Below are 14220 nucleotides of genomic sequence, written 5' to 3' on the forward strand. Positions count from 1 at the left end.
TAAAAACAATACCATTTTGAATTCATTACCCATAATTTTGTTTCAGTCAAGCTTGCTTATTAATGCCAAAATGTAGTGATTTCCATCTAGGACTCTATGGAATGAACACTCACCTTTGTCAGAGGCTAACCCGTCAGTAAAATTAATCTTTAATATGTACACTATACAAACTCATCATCCAGGTTTCAGTTAACTTTTCAGAGCATAAACTTTTATTAGAAATGTCTAGATTAAGCAGGAGTTTACCAGTGGGAAAAGACCTTTCTTAGAGAGGTATGAAGAAATTATGCTTTTTGTGGGAATATTTTTGTCAGAGGATGTGGTATAATACATGGGAAACTCCCTCACAATTTTGCAATCACAGGTTATGAATCCTTTAAGATTTCAGATGTGGAAGAATTTACCCAATAATCAAGTATTTTAGGGAGGGTTAAAAAAACACACCAAGGCTCCTAATTGGTACTGCATGTTCTAACTAAAAAAAATTCCATTGTTAAAAACCGTCTGAGTTTACTTTCTTATTTATTTTTAAAGTAAGGAAGTCAAATTAAAGCTTTCAAAGCTTTTGGAAACATACTCAAAGTTATAATGTCAAAGGGAACAACATGACTCTCTCTTCCATTAAAAGAACAAAAACCTAACAGTTCATCCCTCTAATACACAGATATACAACTTTGTGTATTAGTGTGTGAACCTCACAATGCAAAAATATTATCAGGTATCAGTTTTATGTTGCCTTTTATTCTTAGAGGAGCAAAGAGCATTATATAATTTGGTCTTTTGGTGGAATAACTATGATGGAATAATAGTTTTTGTTCCATGACATCATAAAAACTTTGAATTAGAAGAGTCAATACTGATGGGTAGCAATAATATTTTAGGGCTTTCCACGTGACTGTGCGGAGGCCAGGGTTCCACCAAATGGCCACTTGAGTGACGTGATGGTGAGCCTTCTCAGTGCCCTGGAGGCGAGCCTGCAGGTACCCTGCTAACATGGAGACCTTTAGCCAGTGATCTCTCTCAAGATGAGACCTCTTTATTATTATTATTACTATTATTATGTTGTAGTTATATAAGCACTGGTAACTGATTCTAAAATCCCGAGAAGGAAAGGGGTATGATGGTATCCTGCCTCTCTATTAGATCAAATTCTCTCTAGCGTTAATTCCATAAGCATACTTGATACTGGGTAAGGAATAGGAAACAGTCAATAAGATATTTTGCTACTAGTTTTCTGCCTCTATATTCTTGACCGAGAAGTATCTCAGCTTCCCAGATGCTGTCCTTTTAAATATTTAGTAGGCTTTTTTTTTATCATCTAAGAATCCCTTCATCTTAGGTCTTCCATTTTGATTAAAAGCATCCACAATATACTCGCCCAAACCCCAAATCTTCAACTTTGAATGCCCACTGTCCTTACCTCCTTAGTCTTATTCCGTAACAATGAGGTACAGGGAACACTTTATAACTACATTTCCTACGCAGTGGGGCTTCTTTCTTCTGCCCTTTCGCGAGACCCACAGAACCACGGCCAACCAGCTCCAGGGGCTTAGTAAAGAAGTATAACTTAACAAGTCTTATGGGAACCATGGATGCTGGGGAAAATAATTTTTTTTTTAGTTCCAAGAAGCTGGTAAGTGCCTCCAATCTCCTCCTGAGATCTAGGTTTCTGTGTCAGGTTTCAGTGCACCTATGACTTAGCTTCTTACTCTGACTCACATATGGAGAAGGAATGAAACTGATTCATGAAGGAAAAGCAAGTTTGCACATACCGGATATGTCATCTTCCTCATTCCACCCAGCGCGATGCACTCTCTCTTCCACAATGGTCCCTGTCCTCTTCTTCAATAAATACTGACGCCCGATTGTCATTTTCCCTGCCCTTTTGGCACCTTTCACAATCGTTTTGGAGAAGGTGCTATAAGTCACAAAACCAAAGAGAATGTCAATTTAATAGGAAGATACCACTTATATTTTTGATACCTCCGTAGGTCAACTTGTTTCCTCTCCATTTCCACAGCCACTAGTATTGTCCATCCCTTCATTAAGCCTCTCCTTCTTTAGATTACTTTTCACAGGCAGCAGACTAATTTCCAATAAAACACTGTTGTCATCAGGACAATGTTTTAGGCAAAAGTGGAAGACCCTAGAGTGGGACACAAACTACTAATCACCCCCAATCTGAAAGCCTCAGCTTGGCTCTTTGGTCAAGCACGCCCCTAACCCACTCTGGTTATCCACGCCACTGCCTCCACCAGTGTCCACAAATGATGCTTGCGGAAGTCCTGCGAGGACAGCCAGCCTGCCCTCCTACTGATCTGCACTCTCTGCTAACTCAGAGATCATAGGGCAATTATAACTGTTGACACCTTACGTCTTAAATGTTTTAAGTGCAACGTCTGGTGTCCTACCTCCTGATACTGTAAACCTTTTCATATACAGAAAAGACTAAATCATTCCCCTTTTTGAGAGGAGAAAAACTAAGAAATCAGAAATTTGAGCATCCTTTTGAGAATCAGCTTTAATTAAAGGGAAACTTGTATGTAAGTCACATGGACCTAAAAGTACTCCATTCATTGAAATAGTTTACCTTTTCTTGCTGATAGAAAATCTGGGTAGAGTATTTATAATCCATTTGGTGAAAAGTGACAAGGATTCTTCTATTGTCAAAAAGTTTTACCAGACTCTGTCTTTAGTCATTTGAAATGTAAATTTGAGAGTTATGAAGCATATTTTAGATAATTGTTAGAAATCATAAAATACTGGTATTTCCTAAATTCAAGCCTATTGTGAATCACTTCAGGTATAACTTAAACTCAGTGTGACGTTTGAAAAGTTTTCCCAACTAGAGCTCTATCCCTCGTCTTATATACTCAAGATGATTCTAAGAGATTTAAAAATTTTAAATTGCTATATCTCTTTTGTAGCTGGATAGTATAAGCTTGATACAATAAGCTTAATTTTATATACAGATGTATACATAATTTTCCCCTGATAGTTTCTACACATAAAACACCACAAAAGCTTTGTTTCCTCCATAGAGGGCTGGGATACTATCAAAGGCTCCTCTGTGACTCCACAGTGCTAAGACAAGATGCCTGGTTCACCTTTAAATATCTAGGAAGCTGTTCATGCTTCAACATATCACACCTGGATACGTGTGATGTCCTTTATGCACCACCTGTCAAGTGGTACAGGTGGCTAGCTATGCAACTGAGAAATGATACACTGTCAGGAACAACTCCTCTATAACGCCCAGCCTTTCAGACCAAGGAAAACCTTTTTTCTCCAAAGTCTGCGGAGCACTCCTTAATATGTAACTTGTATTGGCAGATGCCAAAATTCCAGATGATTAATGATGAAAGAACTGATATAGCCCGGCTAGGCGTGGCTCAGCGGTTGAGCGTCGACCTAGGATCCAGGCGATTGGGGTTCGATTCCCGGTCAGGGCACATGCCTGGATTGCGGGCTCAATTCCCAGTTGGGGGCGTGCAGGAGGCAGCCGATCAATGACTCTCTCATCATTGATGTTTCTCTTTCTCTCCCTCTCCCTTCCTCTCTCTGAAATCAATAAAGATATATTTTAAAAAAAAAAGAAAGAACTGATATATTAGCCCCTGTATTTTATCACTATTTGAAGAGAATTTTACAGCAATTGTTACCTTGTAATAATTGAAACATAACATAAATTCCTAAAAATTTTCATCAGAAAATAAGGATTCCTACTAAAGAAATAAGACAACTAAATACAATGCCTGATCCTGGACTGGATCGCGTACCAGGGAGGAATCATCAGCAAAATTTGAATATGGACTCCATTAAATAAAAGTTTTACACCAATTAAATTTCCTGGTTGGGATTACTGTATTGTGGTTATATAAGATAATGTCTTTGTTCTCAGGAAAGACAGACTGATGTATTTCAGGGTAAAGAGGCGTTATATACATAACTCAAATGGTTCAGAAAAAATACATATGAGAGAGAGAGTGATCAAGAACATGGAGCAAAATATAAACAACTGTGAATCTGGGTAAAGGGGATACAGGAATTCTTTGTACTAGGTTGTAACTTTTCTGTAAATTTTGAAATTGTATCAAAACAAAAAGTTACAAAAATAAAAAATAAAGGCTCTAATCTTTAGATCAAAGCAAAACTGTTTACTAGGCCTGGATATTAATGAAAGCTGAATAGATTGCTCAAAGGCAATTAGAAAGTGATCAATATAGAAAAAGGGGAAAATAGAATTTCACATTCTAAAAATACATCATGAGCAATAGACATGGTAGTCAAGCCTCTTGTAGCTTTCAATTTTTGAAACTTGTTACAGATATCAAAGCTGCTTTCTGAGCTTGGTTCAACGGGCTTGAGAGAATGAATGGCACACAGAAAGAGCAGTCTTTATACCTGACCCAGAGGAACGGTCACTTCCCCTGACAGTCAGCTATGGGAGGGCTGAAATGAAGAAACCGGGCTGTCTGCTTACCGAAAGGATGTGTTCTTCTCCTTCTGTTTGGGTAAAATGATTTGTGGGGTAGTTTGTCCAGTAGCAAAAGCAAAGGTGGTGAAAATGGACTGAGGATAACGGAACTTCATCAGCTGCTTCTTAAAGATCTCTACTACTTCTGGGCTCACTTCCTCATCAAATGCTACTTTAATCAACTGGAGAGATTAAATACATTAGAAGCATTAAGGATTTCCATATAGTTTCCCCACAAATTACTAAACAGAAAATAACAATATTCAATGGCAAGAGTTTGGAGGCTGAAGGGACCTTGGATATCATGTAATACAATTTTTTAACTTTGAAAATAAAAATTATGGCTTAGAAAGGTTTAATTGACATAGATGATTAGCTGGCAAGAAAAATCATGTATCTTGAAGTTGGGTTGCTTTCAGACTATCTTTTCTATGATGAGATGGGGAAATTAACTTACAGTGACTAAAGTGAAAACTTATCCTTCACTATGGCCTAACCAGGTCTCTTCCTACCCAGAGATACTATAAATTCAGTAGGAAAAAATTCAATGTGACTGGAATCCTAACCAGTATAGCCCAGCAATATTCTAATTTAGAGCCTTTGGTAGTTGGAACAGTGAAGAAATCCCTAGGAAGTCACTGCTCTCAGGTGATGGGAGGTCTGGAGCCTAGCGATCTGTAGCCTCACATTTCACAATGAGCATATGGAGGGACTAGGGAGGGCTTCTTGACTGGAAGGACTGAGGCAAGAATTGGAGCTTTTGGAAGTGTGAGATATCAGAGACAAAGCATGAAGAATAGCAAAGGGAAGAACTAAGAAAAGGACATGCATCCTGTGCCTGGTCTGCATCAGTAATGCCACACATTCTGATATGTCCAGAGCTTCCTGGGAAACCTTTGCTTTAGATTACTTAGTACTAATAGTACTTTAACCCTACCCATAATTATCAGAATTTTACTTCTTCCACAGAATAGCGACAAAGAGTTTCCTGCTGAAACAGATGCCAAGAGGATTGCTTTCTATGTAAATAAAGGCTTTATCACACACAAACCGGGGCATGACTTGGCACAGAACAAGAGGCCATTGTGTGTGTCAGAATCTCTAAGATCGCTAAGTATTGACAGATAATCTGTTGGTCTCCAAGTTGGTCACAGGGCGCAGGAAATGAAGGATTAAGCCCAAGACCATTCATGTGCTCAGGGTTGAAGACTGCCCTGGGGGACCCTCTGCTCCTCCTCATCCAGTAGCTGCTAACCGCATGACCACACAAAGTGGCCATGACATCATTTGCAGAAAACTTAAGTACTAGAAGAATGGCTCCCTTTCCTGATACCTGAAAGGATGCCGACGTGATCTGCAGTCCTTCTTGCATGTTCTGCTGCAGCTGGTTCTGCACTGTGATCTTCTTCTCCTTGGTGATGGAGGCAATCGGAAAGCTTCGCATAACCGTCTGCTCACCAACTACAGGAGAAAGGGCACAGACTCAGCAACAGCACGTTACAGCTCATTTCTAGAATCCCTGCTGCTCATTTCATTAGGCTCAGCTGGAGAAATGCATCTGGGGAGCACAATGCCCAGGAATGCAGTGAGAGAAATGCCATGATTCCAGAATCACATTCATGAATGTTACTGCGTGGCCTCGACTCTCGGGACACAGTCCTTTCCCAGGGTGTAGGAACTGTCATGACCGGCCTGCCTTTGTTCTATTTCCCCAAGCCCTGTGTGCCACACAAGAGCCCCTGCTTTAAGGCAATCTTATAGGAAGGATAGGTTTTATACAGAAAAACAGAAATCTTTTCAAATACTGAAAATACATGATATTTAATGTAAGAATACAACAAAAGAGAAGGTTTTAAGTGTGCTTCTGTGTGTGGTGAAAGGTGCTGTATTGCATGTGTGCCTTTGGAAAATGTAGGACTGGGCCTAGGCCCAAGATTTTTAGGCATTTAAGTATTAAAGCAAAAAAGGGAAAATATAAATAATTATTTATCAAGTATCTGACATTACGGACATGAGAGTCTTGGAAAGAAGTGTCACATGTGAAGCCTCCCTTGGGGAGCTCACAGTTCCCATGGGACAGGAGTCACACATAGAATACAACATGCGATCAGCTCCTAGGTGTGAGGGGACAGGCTGTAAATATTTTGGGAAGGGGGAGATTTTGGCATGCTAGATGGCTAGAATGATTCCTGGAGGAAGTGAGAGGGAAGGTGAGCTGTGACTAGAGAGGAGGTTTGGATTGGAGGAGCCGTACCAGTAGCAGAACAGGAGCAACACTAGGCAAGGCCCCTTGGCTAGTGAGCCAGAGGGGGTGACATCTGAACTAGGTTTATGCGACTTAAGTGCACACACTTATCCACTCATTACCGTAAGAATTCCTCCTTCCTGAACCCATCAACTCCTAACCTGGAAAATTCTGATTATCCTCTTATGTTGAGCTCATACCCAGAGGCTAAACAAAATCAGGATGCACATACAATTTAAGTTCATGGCTGTATTAAACAACCTATGCTTATATAACACACGTAAAATCATCAGATTTCTATGTGTCATTAAAGGAGAAATATTAAATTAGAAATTTAAAAAAAGAAATAAACTAAAAGAGGCAAATAAAAAGGTTTTCTCTAATAAAAATAATTTTCCTAAAATGTGAAATTACCACCCACATTGACAGTATAAAACAACAGGACAATACAAGCTTTCACACTAAGTATACCATTACTTTGTTTAACAAAATAAATTAGAGCAATTTAAATGACCAAGAGTCTCATATATTTACATGCCCAATATGTATGTTTATGGCCATTGAGCTCACAGTACTGGATAGTTTCTTTTAAAAATACATATGCTTTAAAATACAAATGTAATTTATGTATAATAATGACTGGAGAGGGCTAAAAAATTTTGCTCTATTTTCACTCTTTTTCAAAATGAGCACAACTATTCCTACAGATTCATTTTATTTAGTGAAATATATGAGCTTTTTGCTTATATAGTAAGCAACCTTTTATGACTAAGATAGTGAACCATCCAGATTCTATCCATACAAGGAATTACACAACTGTGAGATTTTAAAGACACTACATTTAAAGATAGTCTGAATCCCACTGTCTAACAAAATGCATAGAACATAGTAGGTACTTATCAAATGCTGCTGAATGAGTAATTTCAGATGAGGACCATTTATCCCAATGGTTCCCAATCCTCAGTATACATCACAATCACTTCTGGGGCTTACAAACGCACAGAGGCCTAGGTCTCTCATTCTTAGAATCCTAATTAAGATTTGAAATCAACTGTTCGAGGGTTGGGCCCAGAATTGGTGTATTTTTTTTTAAAGCTTTCTAGGTAATTCAAATTCATCAGTCAAGGTTGTGAACCCACTGCATTATCGCTAACCAAGCTCATTTCCCTCATTCTATAACAGGGAAATTGAACCCTAGCGAGATGAGGAGACTTAAGATATCAAGGTCAGTCAACACAATCTAAACCTGAGCTTCTTGACTTGGAGTCCAATAGTTTTACCTAAACCTAACATGCTTTTCCATCAACCAGATTAAAACCAAACAGTGATTTTTAAGAAGATGATTCAGACTCAACAGGACCTGCTATTCCTTTCTAATACAGAAGATTATACAGGGTGGTAGAAAACAGAAACAGAAGTTGAGGGAATTTAGTGAACAGAAGTTGTCTGCTAAGAGCCAAATGGAGTTAGTTGAAATGGGATCAGAGGGAGGTGGGGTTAGTTGGTGCTGTACAACCCTGGGAGGCTGAGCACATTGTTCCAAAAAAAGTCAGCTTTACAGTTAACTGTAGGGCTCAGAAAGGTGGGGCCAAGCAGCAAGGGGCACTGCTAGCAGCCAGATACTGTGAATATTCCTAGATAGCAACATGCAGCCAATGAAATTATGATCATTTCAGTGAATTTACTGTTAAGAAGTTACCCTTGGTTCTTCAAGTAAGAATCTATGATCCAAATTAACATTAGCTGTGTTTTCAGATTCACAGTAAGCGTTTAAGGTAAAAGGCTTACTGTGAATCTGAAAAGAACTGCAAATCACTGTATACAGATGGAATCAAACCCTCATGCAGCACATACATATCCATGTTCTGATGGCATAACACGGGCCATACCTAGCTGATCGTGGGGCGTCCCTCTGAACAGGATTCTGTACGTGGTAAGGAACAGGGCTCCTTCTGCCGGCAGCAGCTGTGGGCCCCCAAGGAGGCCTCCAGTAGCTTCTTCTCGTCCGTCAGGGTCCAGCAGGACTCGAAGACCCTCACAAACAATTTCTTCTCCCGGCAGTAGAGCAGGCCTAAGAATCTTGGGCTAACAACAAAAAAAGTATGTGAAACATAGCTCTTGTGGGGTTTCCAACACGTAGACAAGGTTATCTTCCCAGTTACAGATCTAAAAAACCTGAGCCAGACTTCCCAGGTAGCCAGAATGAGAAAACAGATTTGGGAAGAGGCAGAAATGTCACATCTGCATGCAAATGTGAAAAGATTCTTGGCAGCATTGCTTATTAAAAGGAAAATCACTGGAAATTACTAAAATGCTTGAAACATCTAGTCAATGCAACCATTTAAAAAATGAGATGAATCTGTATGTGTTACATAGAATGATATCCAGAATACACTGTTAAGTAAAAAAACAAGTTGCAAACCAGTATGTATATTATGATCCCCTTTTTGGAAAAAGAAAATAAAATTGTAAGAATATGAACCAACTGTTAAAGGTGGCGTTATCATGGTTAAGGGTGGGGGTAGGGAAGACCATGGGGGACTTTTACTTTGTACAATGTGTATTTCTTTAATGCTTCAGTTTTATACAAAGAACAGTTATGTTTGTAAACTGAAAAACAAATACTTAAAAAAATGGATGCATCTTTAAAAAGACCCACCCTTCTTGGCCCTTATCGAAGATTAACACATCAAATGGCCAAGTAATGAACATTTGCACATCTTGGGAAATATGAAACCACATGATACACTCCTCTGAAGAGTTCAGTACTGGAAAAAAAATCCATCTTTCTTGAAGATCTCATATGCATCCTTTTAAATAAGCAGTAAAAATGAAATAAATCAGCATTATCTTTTTCTTGGCTCCAAGAAGCTCAGAGCTAAATAAATGTAAAGCCAAAGCATAATGACCACTATGTTTCAGATTTCTGATAGGATTATCTTTCCTACCTACCTGGCTTCTGATTTCTATTCTGAATTTATTTTTAATAATTCTGTTGTATAGGTAAGAGAGTCCTGAACCCTAATCCACAGACTGGTGCCAGACTAGCTACAAAATAACCATTTGTGAGGCTTGTTAAAGTACAGATTCTCAGGCTGAGTCCTGGGTACTACAGTTGGGAAATAAGGAATCAGGAAGCAGGGGTAGGGTTCAGGACTCTAAATTTTTAATAGACTTCCCAGATACTTGTGATGGATGCTCGCAATGTATACAGATTTAAGAACCTAGTGTTTTTTATGGTAATTGCCTTAAGTCCTTTTTTTGAAAGTAGGCAGGGCATAAAAACTTGGCTTGGGCTTGGAAGTTAGAATGTTTATAATTTATGCCCTGCCTATAAAAGCAACTCAACAAGAGGTTCCTATTGCTCCTTTGCTGAACACTATCCTTTTTATGAGGAGCTACATGATGAAATCCTCTGCAAGTTTAATGTATCATTAAAACTGGAGCTGGTCTCTGTGGAAGGTTAGGAGAAGGTACTTTCAGGGGCTCAAGAGTCTATTATTGCTGTTTTTAAGAAGAGATGTTATTTCCTGAAAGTATGTGGTCTGAAATAATTACCTTCTGTATAGGTGGAAGTCTTCTACTCTCTCGATGCACTGCTTCCAGGGTCTCAATGTGCATAGCGACAATTCCTAGGACGAGTCAGAGTATTCAAAATGAAAGAGCACAAAACAAGCAGAATTGCAACAAATTCTGGATATTTTAGAATTAAAAGTGAATCATATTTTGGTGGTTCCTCGAAGAGTTAAACATAGACCCAGCAACAACTCTTATGAACATACCCAAAAGAACTGAAAACAAGAATTCATACAGATACTTGTATGTGAATATTCATAGCAGCACTATTCCCAAGAGCCAGAAGGTGGAAACAGTGCAAGTGTCCATCAACAGATGAGTGGATAAACAAAATGTGTTATACCCGTACAATAGAATACTATTCCGTTTTAAAAACGAATGAAGTTCTGATACCTGCTACAACGTGGATGAACCTTGAAAACACTATGCAAAGTAAAATAAGCCAGACACAAAAGGACAGATATCATATGATTTCACTTATAGGAAATATGAAGAGGCAAATTCATAGAGACAGAAAGTAGATTAGAGGTTACCAGGAGCTAGGGGGTAGAGAACGGGGAGTTACTGTTAATGGGTACAAAGTATCTGTTTGGAGTGATGACAAAGTTTTGGTAACAGATATTGATGGCTGCACAACAGTGTGAATGTAAATAATACCACTAAATTTTACACTTAACATGGTTTAAAATGGAAATTTTACATTATATATATTTTACCACAGTTTAAAAATATTGGAAAAAAACTAATCGGAACATAAGTGCAGTCAGCTCTCCATATTTTTAAAAAGTTACATTGCTGCTCAGTATATTATGCAGTTAGGTCTATGATGGTTGCAATTATACTGACTATGTACAGACTTTCTTTCTTGTCATTATCCTCTAATCCATACAGATAACAACTATTTACATAGCATTTACACTGTATTAGGTATCATAAGTAATCTAGAGGTGATTTAAAGTATATGGGAGGATATGCGTAGGTTATATGCAAATACTATGCCATTGTATATAAAGGACTTGGGCATCTATGGACTTTTAGTATCTGCAAAGGGGTGTGTGTGTGTGTCCTGGAACCAATTCTCCACAGATACCAAGAGAAGACTGTACATAGCATGGCTAAAATACATGGAAGACAAGTATTACAGGTTGCTGTGCTGGGAAAAGTAGACCCATAAGAACAATTCTTACTTAATTATCTCCAATATTCTGGTTCTCTAATATCTGCAGTGATTACCTGGTATCATGCAATGAAGGCTCTTGATGTGATCCTGAGTAACTCCACTCTCTGTACAGACTTTGTCAATAAATCGGGTAATGAAACGCACAACAGAATTGGCAATGTCATTACTCTCTGAATCTTCAAAGCCACTTTCTGTATCATAGCTCTCAGCTACACTTCCTGCAATACTAAGAAAGTCAAGAAAAGAAATCATGGTCAGTACTCAGAATATGACAAATTACTACTATATCACAATTTCCATGGCAATTTATTTATTTATTTTTTATTTTAAAACATATATATATCTTTACTGATTTCAGAGAGAGGAAAGGAGAGGGAGAGAGAGAGATAGAAACACCAATGATGAGAGAGTCATTGATCAAGCCCGCAACCCGGGCATGTGCCCTGACCGGGAATCGAACCCTGATCGCCTGGATCCTAGGTCAACACTCAACCGCTGAGCCACGCCCGGCTGGCGGCTGGGCTCCATGGCAATTTAAACTTGCTCAAAGAGATGTCTACTCAAGCAGAAGGTGCATTTACAGCCACGACTCCTTTATAAGTGATATGGTGAAACAGGATATTCTACTTGCCTACATTTGGAAGCTACTATCAGGATTGTTTGTTGGTCCCAGATTTTTTTTTTGGTAAGGAATACCTTCTCTCATTCTCCTAAAAGAAACCACAGAAAATAAAGCAAAAAGGGACTCTTTCACTGGTTCTTGAACCTTCTAGAAAAACTTGTCCCCCTAATTTAATTACCACACCAAGCCAAAGTAACACAGCTATTTTTGGCTCTTGGCAGCTGGGGCACATGTTCCCTGGTAGGCAAAGTAGAAGAACTTTTTCTATCAAATAGCACATTCTTCCTAATGGAAGAACCAAACTGTCCTATGAACCCTTCTCTTGTCAATATTTATCTCTCTCTGAGTGCACCATGACCCTTTTGGTCACTTTGAAACCATCCTTCTCCTGTAGGTGATAAAATCACGCAAGAAGAGGGAATAAATCTGAAGTGGAGCAGATGTGAAACCTCAGTCCCTGCCCTTGCTGCTTATTTAGTTCCCACTGCTCAACAAATGCTCGCCTCCTCTGCCTCCCTTGAGGCTGCTTGCTAATCATGAAAAAGACGCATTCGCCTGTTCTAACCTACTCAGTTCTCTTTCCTCCAATCCAGTGTTAAAGTGAAGCTAAGCAGCGAATATGGCACCACATCATCCCAAATTATGAACGAACTCAGGAGCTGTAGCCACTCGCTATGTAAATCAGGTTGTAGAAAACGTCACAAAGGGAAAAAAGCAAGGTAGGAAAGAGTGATGGATGTGCTACTTAAGACAGAGGAGTCAGGAAGGCCTCTCCGGGCGGCATCTGAGCCGAGAACTACATGAAGTGAAGGAGTGACTCCTATGACTATTTCGGGGAAAGTCGTCCCGACTGTGGGATAAGCACAAAGGCCCTGCAGGGAGATACGTTTGGCTGACAAGAAAAGTGATAGGAAATAAGGTGAGAGCAGTGGCCAGGGGTCAGGTCCTGTCAGGCCCTGCAGTCCAAGGGACTCATTCTCAGTGGCATGAACAGTTGCTGCAGGGCTGAGAGGAAGGCATGGCTGAGGACATGATTACAGGCAAATGCAAGGGATAAATGAGGAAAAAAGGGCCAAGAAACAAGTAATCACTTTAGCAAGAAGGAAGGAGTTCATGAGTAATTTCCCCAAGCGCCTTCTGTAAGTTACTATGGCAAAAAGTAACTGAAGAGTTGGATCGGTAATGGGTGAGACACTGGAAAAATCAGATCACGAAGGGGAAGAGAGTATGGGAGGTGGTTAAGGACAGGCCGATGAGTGAAGGTCTTTTAGTAGAAAGGAGCTGAGCAAGTCTGAAAGTGGTTCATTTCTGAAATATGTACAGCAATATTTGTCCAAAACACTTGAATTCTCTGCTAAGCCAAGAAGGATAGGAGGGTCTCTGTGGGTCCACATTTCGGTACCTGTTTGTAACAATGCTGTTGCTCCCACTCTCCCAGTCGCCTGGTGCCAATGTCCTTAGGAGCTTGTTTTTAGTTGTGTCTAGCGGAACCAGCAGATTGACCATGAGGTTGGCAAAGTGAATGGCCTGACTGAAGACAATGCTTTCCTCCCGTTGTACCAGCTCCTGCTGAGTGGATCTGCTCAGAGTAGGCCAAAGACGGAGCTGCTCGGCTGCCAGGTCCATTGCTGTCTTCTCCTGATAATGATCATCAGGAAGCTTGTCCTAAAGAACAAAATGACACAATCCAAATCCAACACTTCACACAAGCTTCAAAAAACATGAAAGAAGTTTTACTAATTCATCTATTAAATACTTGTATCAGCAAAGATGAAAACATATACACAAAACATAACAACAACAAAACGAAACCTAGTCTTCTTTTTGACCCAGATCCAGGAGGCCTTGCGTGGAACCAAGTGACAAACCCAAGGGAGAGCAGTAAAGCACAGATGGATACAATCTCTACGGCTCCGTCCCTTTTTGGTTGCCAGTTATAACAAACTATTAACCTGAGTACCTATAAACGCTCAGGTATGAACGTTCAAGTATCATCACTAATACTCTGACGTGCTTCTTTTTTCCTGCTCTTTGGGAGGAGATGGAATGACCAAAAGTCAAAATATAAAGCTAGATTTCCTTGTAAATGTGGGAGTCAAACATTACACATGAGAATACGG

At 39.5% G+C, this 14220-nt stretch overlaps 1 protein-coding gene across 4 annotated transcripts in view; it reads right to left on the minus strand.

Moving 5' to 3' along the window:
* SBF2 (SET binding factor 2) overlaps window positions 1-14220 on the minus strand; it is a 313138-nt gene that overhangs the window by 50931 nt on the left and 247987 nt on the right. For all 4 annotated transcript variants that reach the window (XM_081154292.1, XM_081154291.1, XM_081154295.1 and 1 more), the window contains 7 exons: window positions 13503-13765; window positions 11532-11704; window positions 10281-10354; window positions 8612-8807; window positions 5811-5938; window positions 4484-4659; window positions 1773-1918 (listed from right to left, as the gene is read on the minus strand). In XM_081154292.1, the coding sequence (XP_081010418.1) occupies window positions 1773-1918; window positions 4484-4659; window positions 5811-5938; window positions 8612-8807; window positions 10281-10354; window positions 11532-11704; window positions 13503-13765 (1156 nt within the window). The remainder of the gene's footprint in view (window positions 1-1772; window positions 1919-4483; window positions 4660-5810; window positions 5939-8611; window positions 8808-10280; window positions 10355-11531; window positions 11705-13502; window positions 13766-14220) is intronic.

The sequence above is a fragment of the Miniopterus schreibersii genome (genome assembly GCF_964146895.1).
Source record: "Miniopterus schreibersii genome assembly, chromosome: 12".
Classification (NCBI taxonomy): Eukaryota; Metazoa; Chordata; class Mammalia; order Chiroptera; family Miniopteridae; genus Miniopterus; species Miniopterus schreibersii.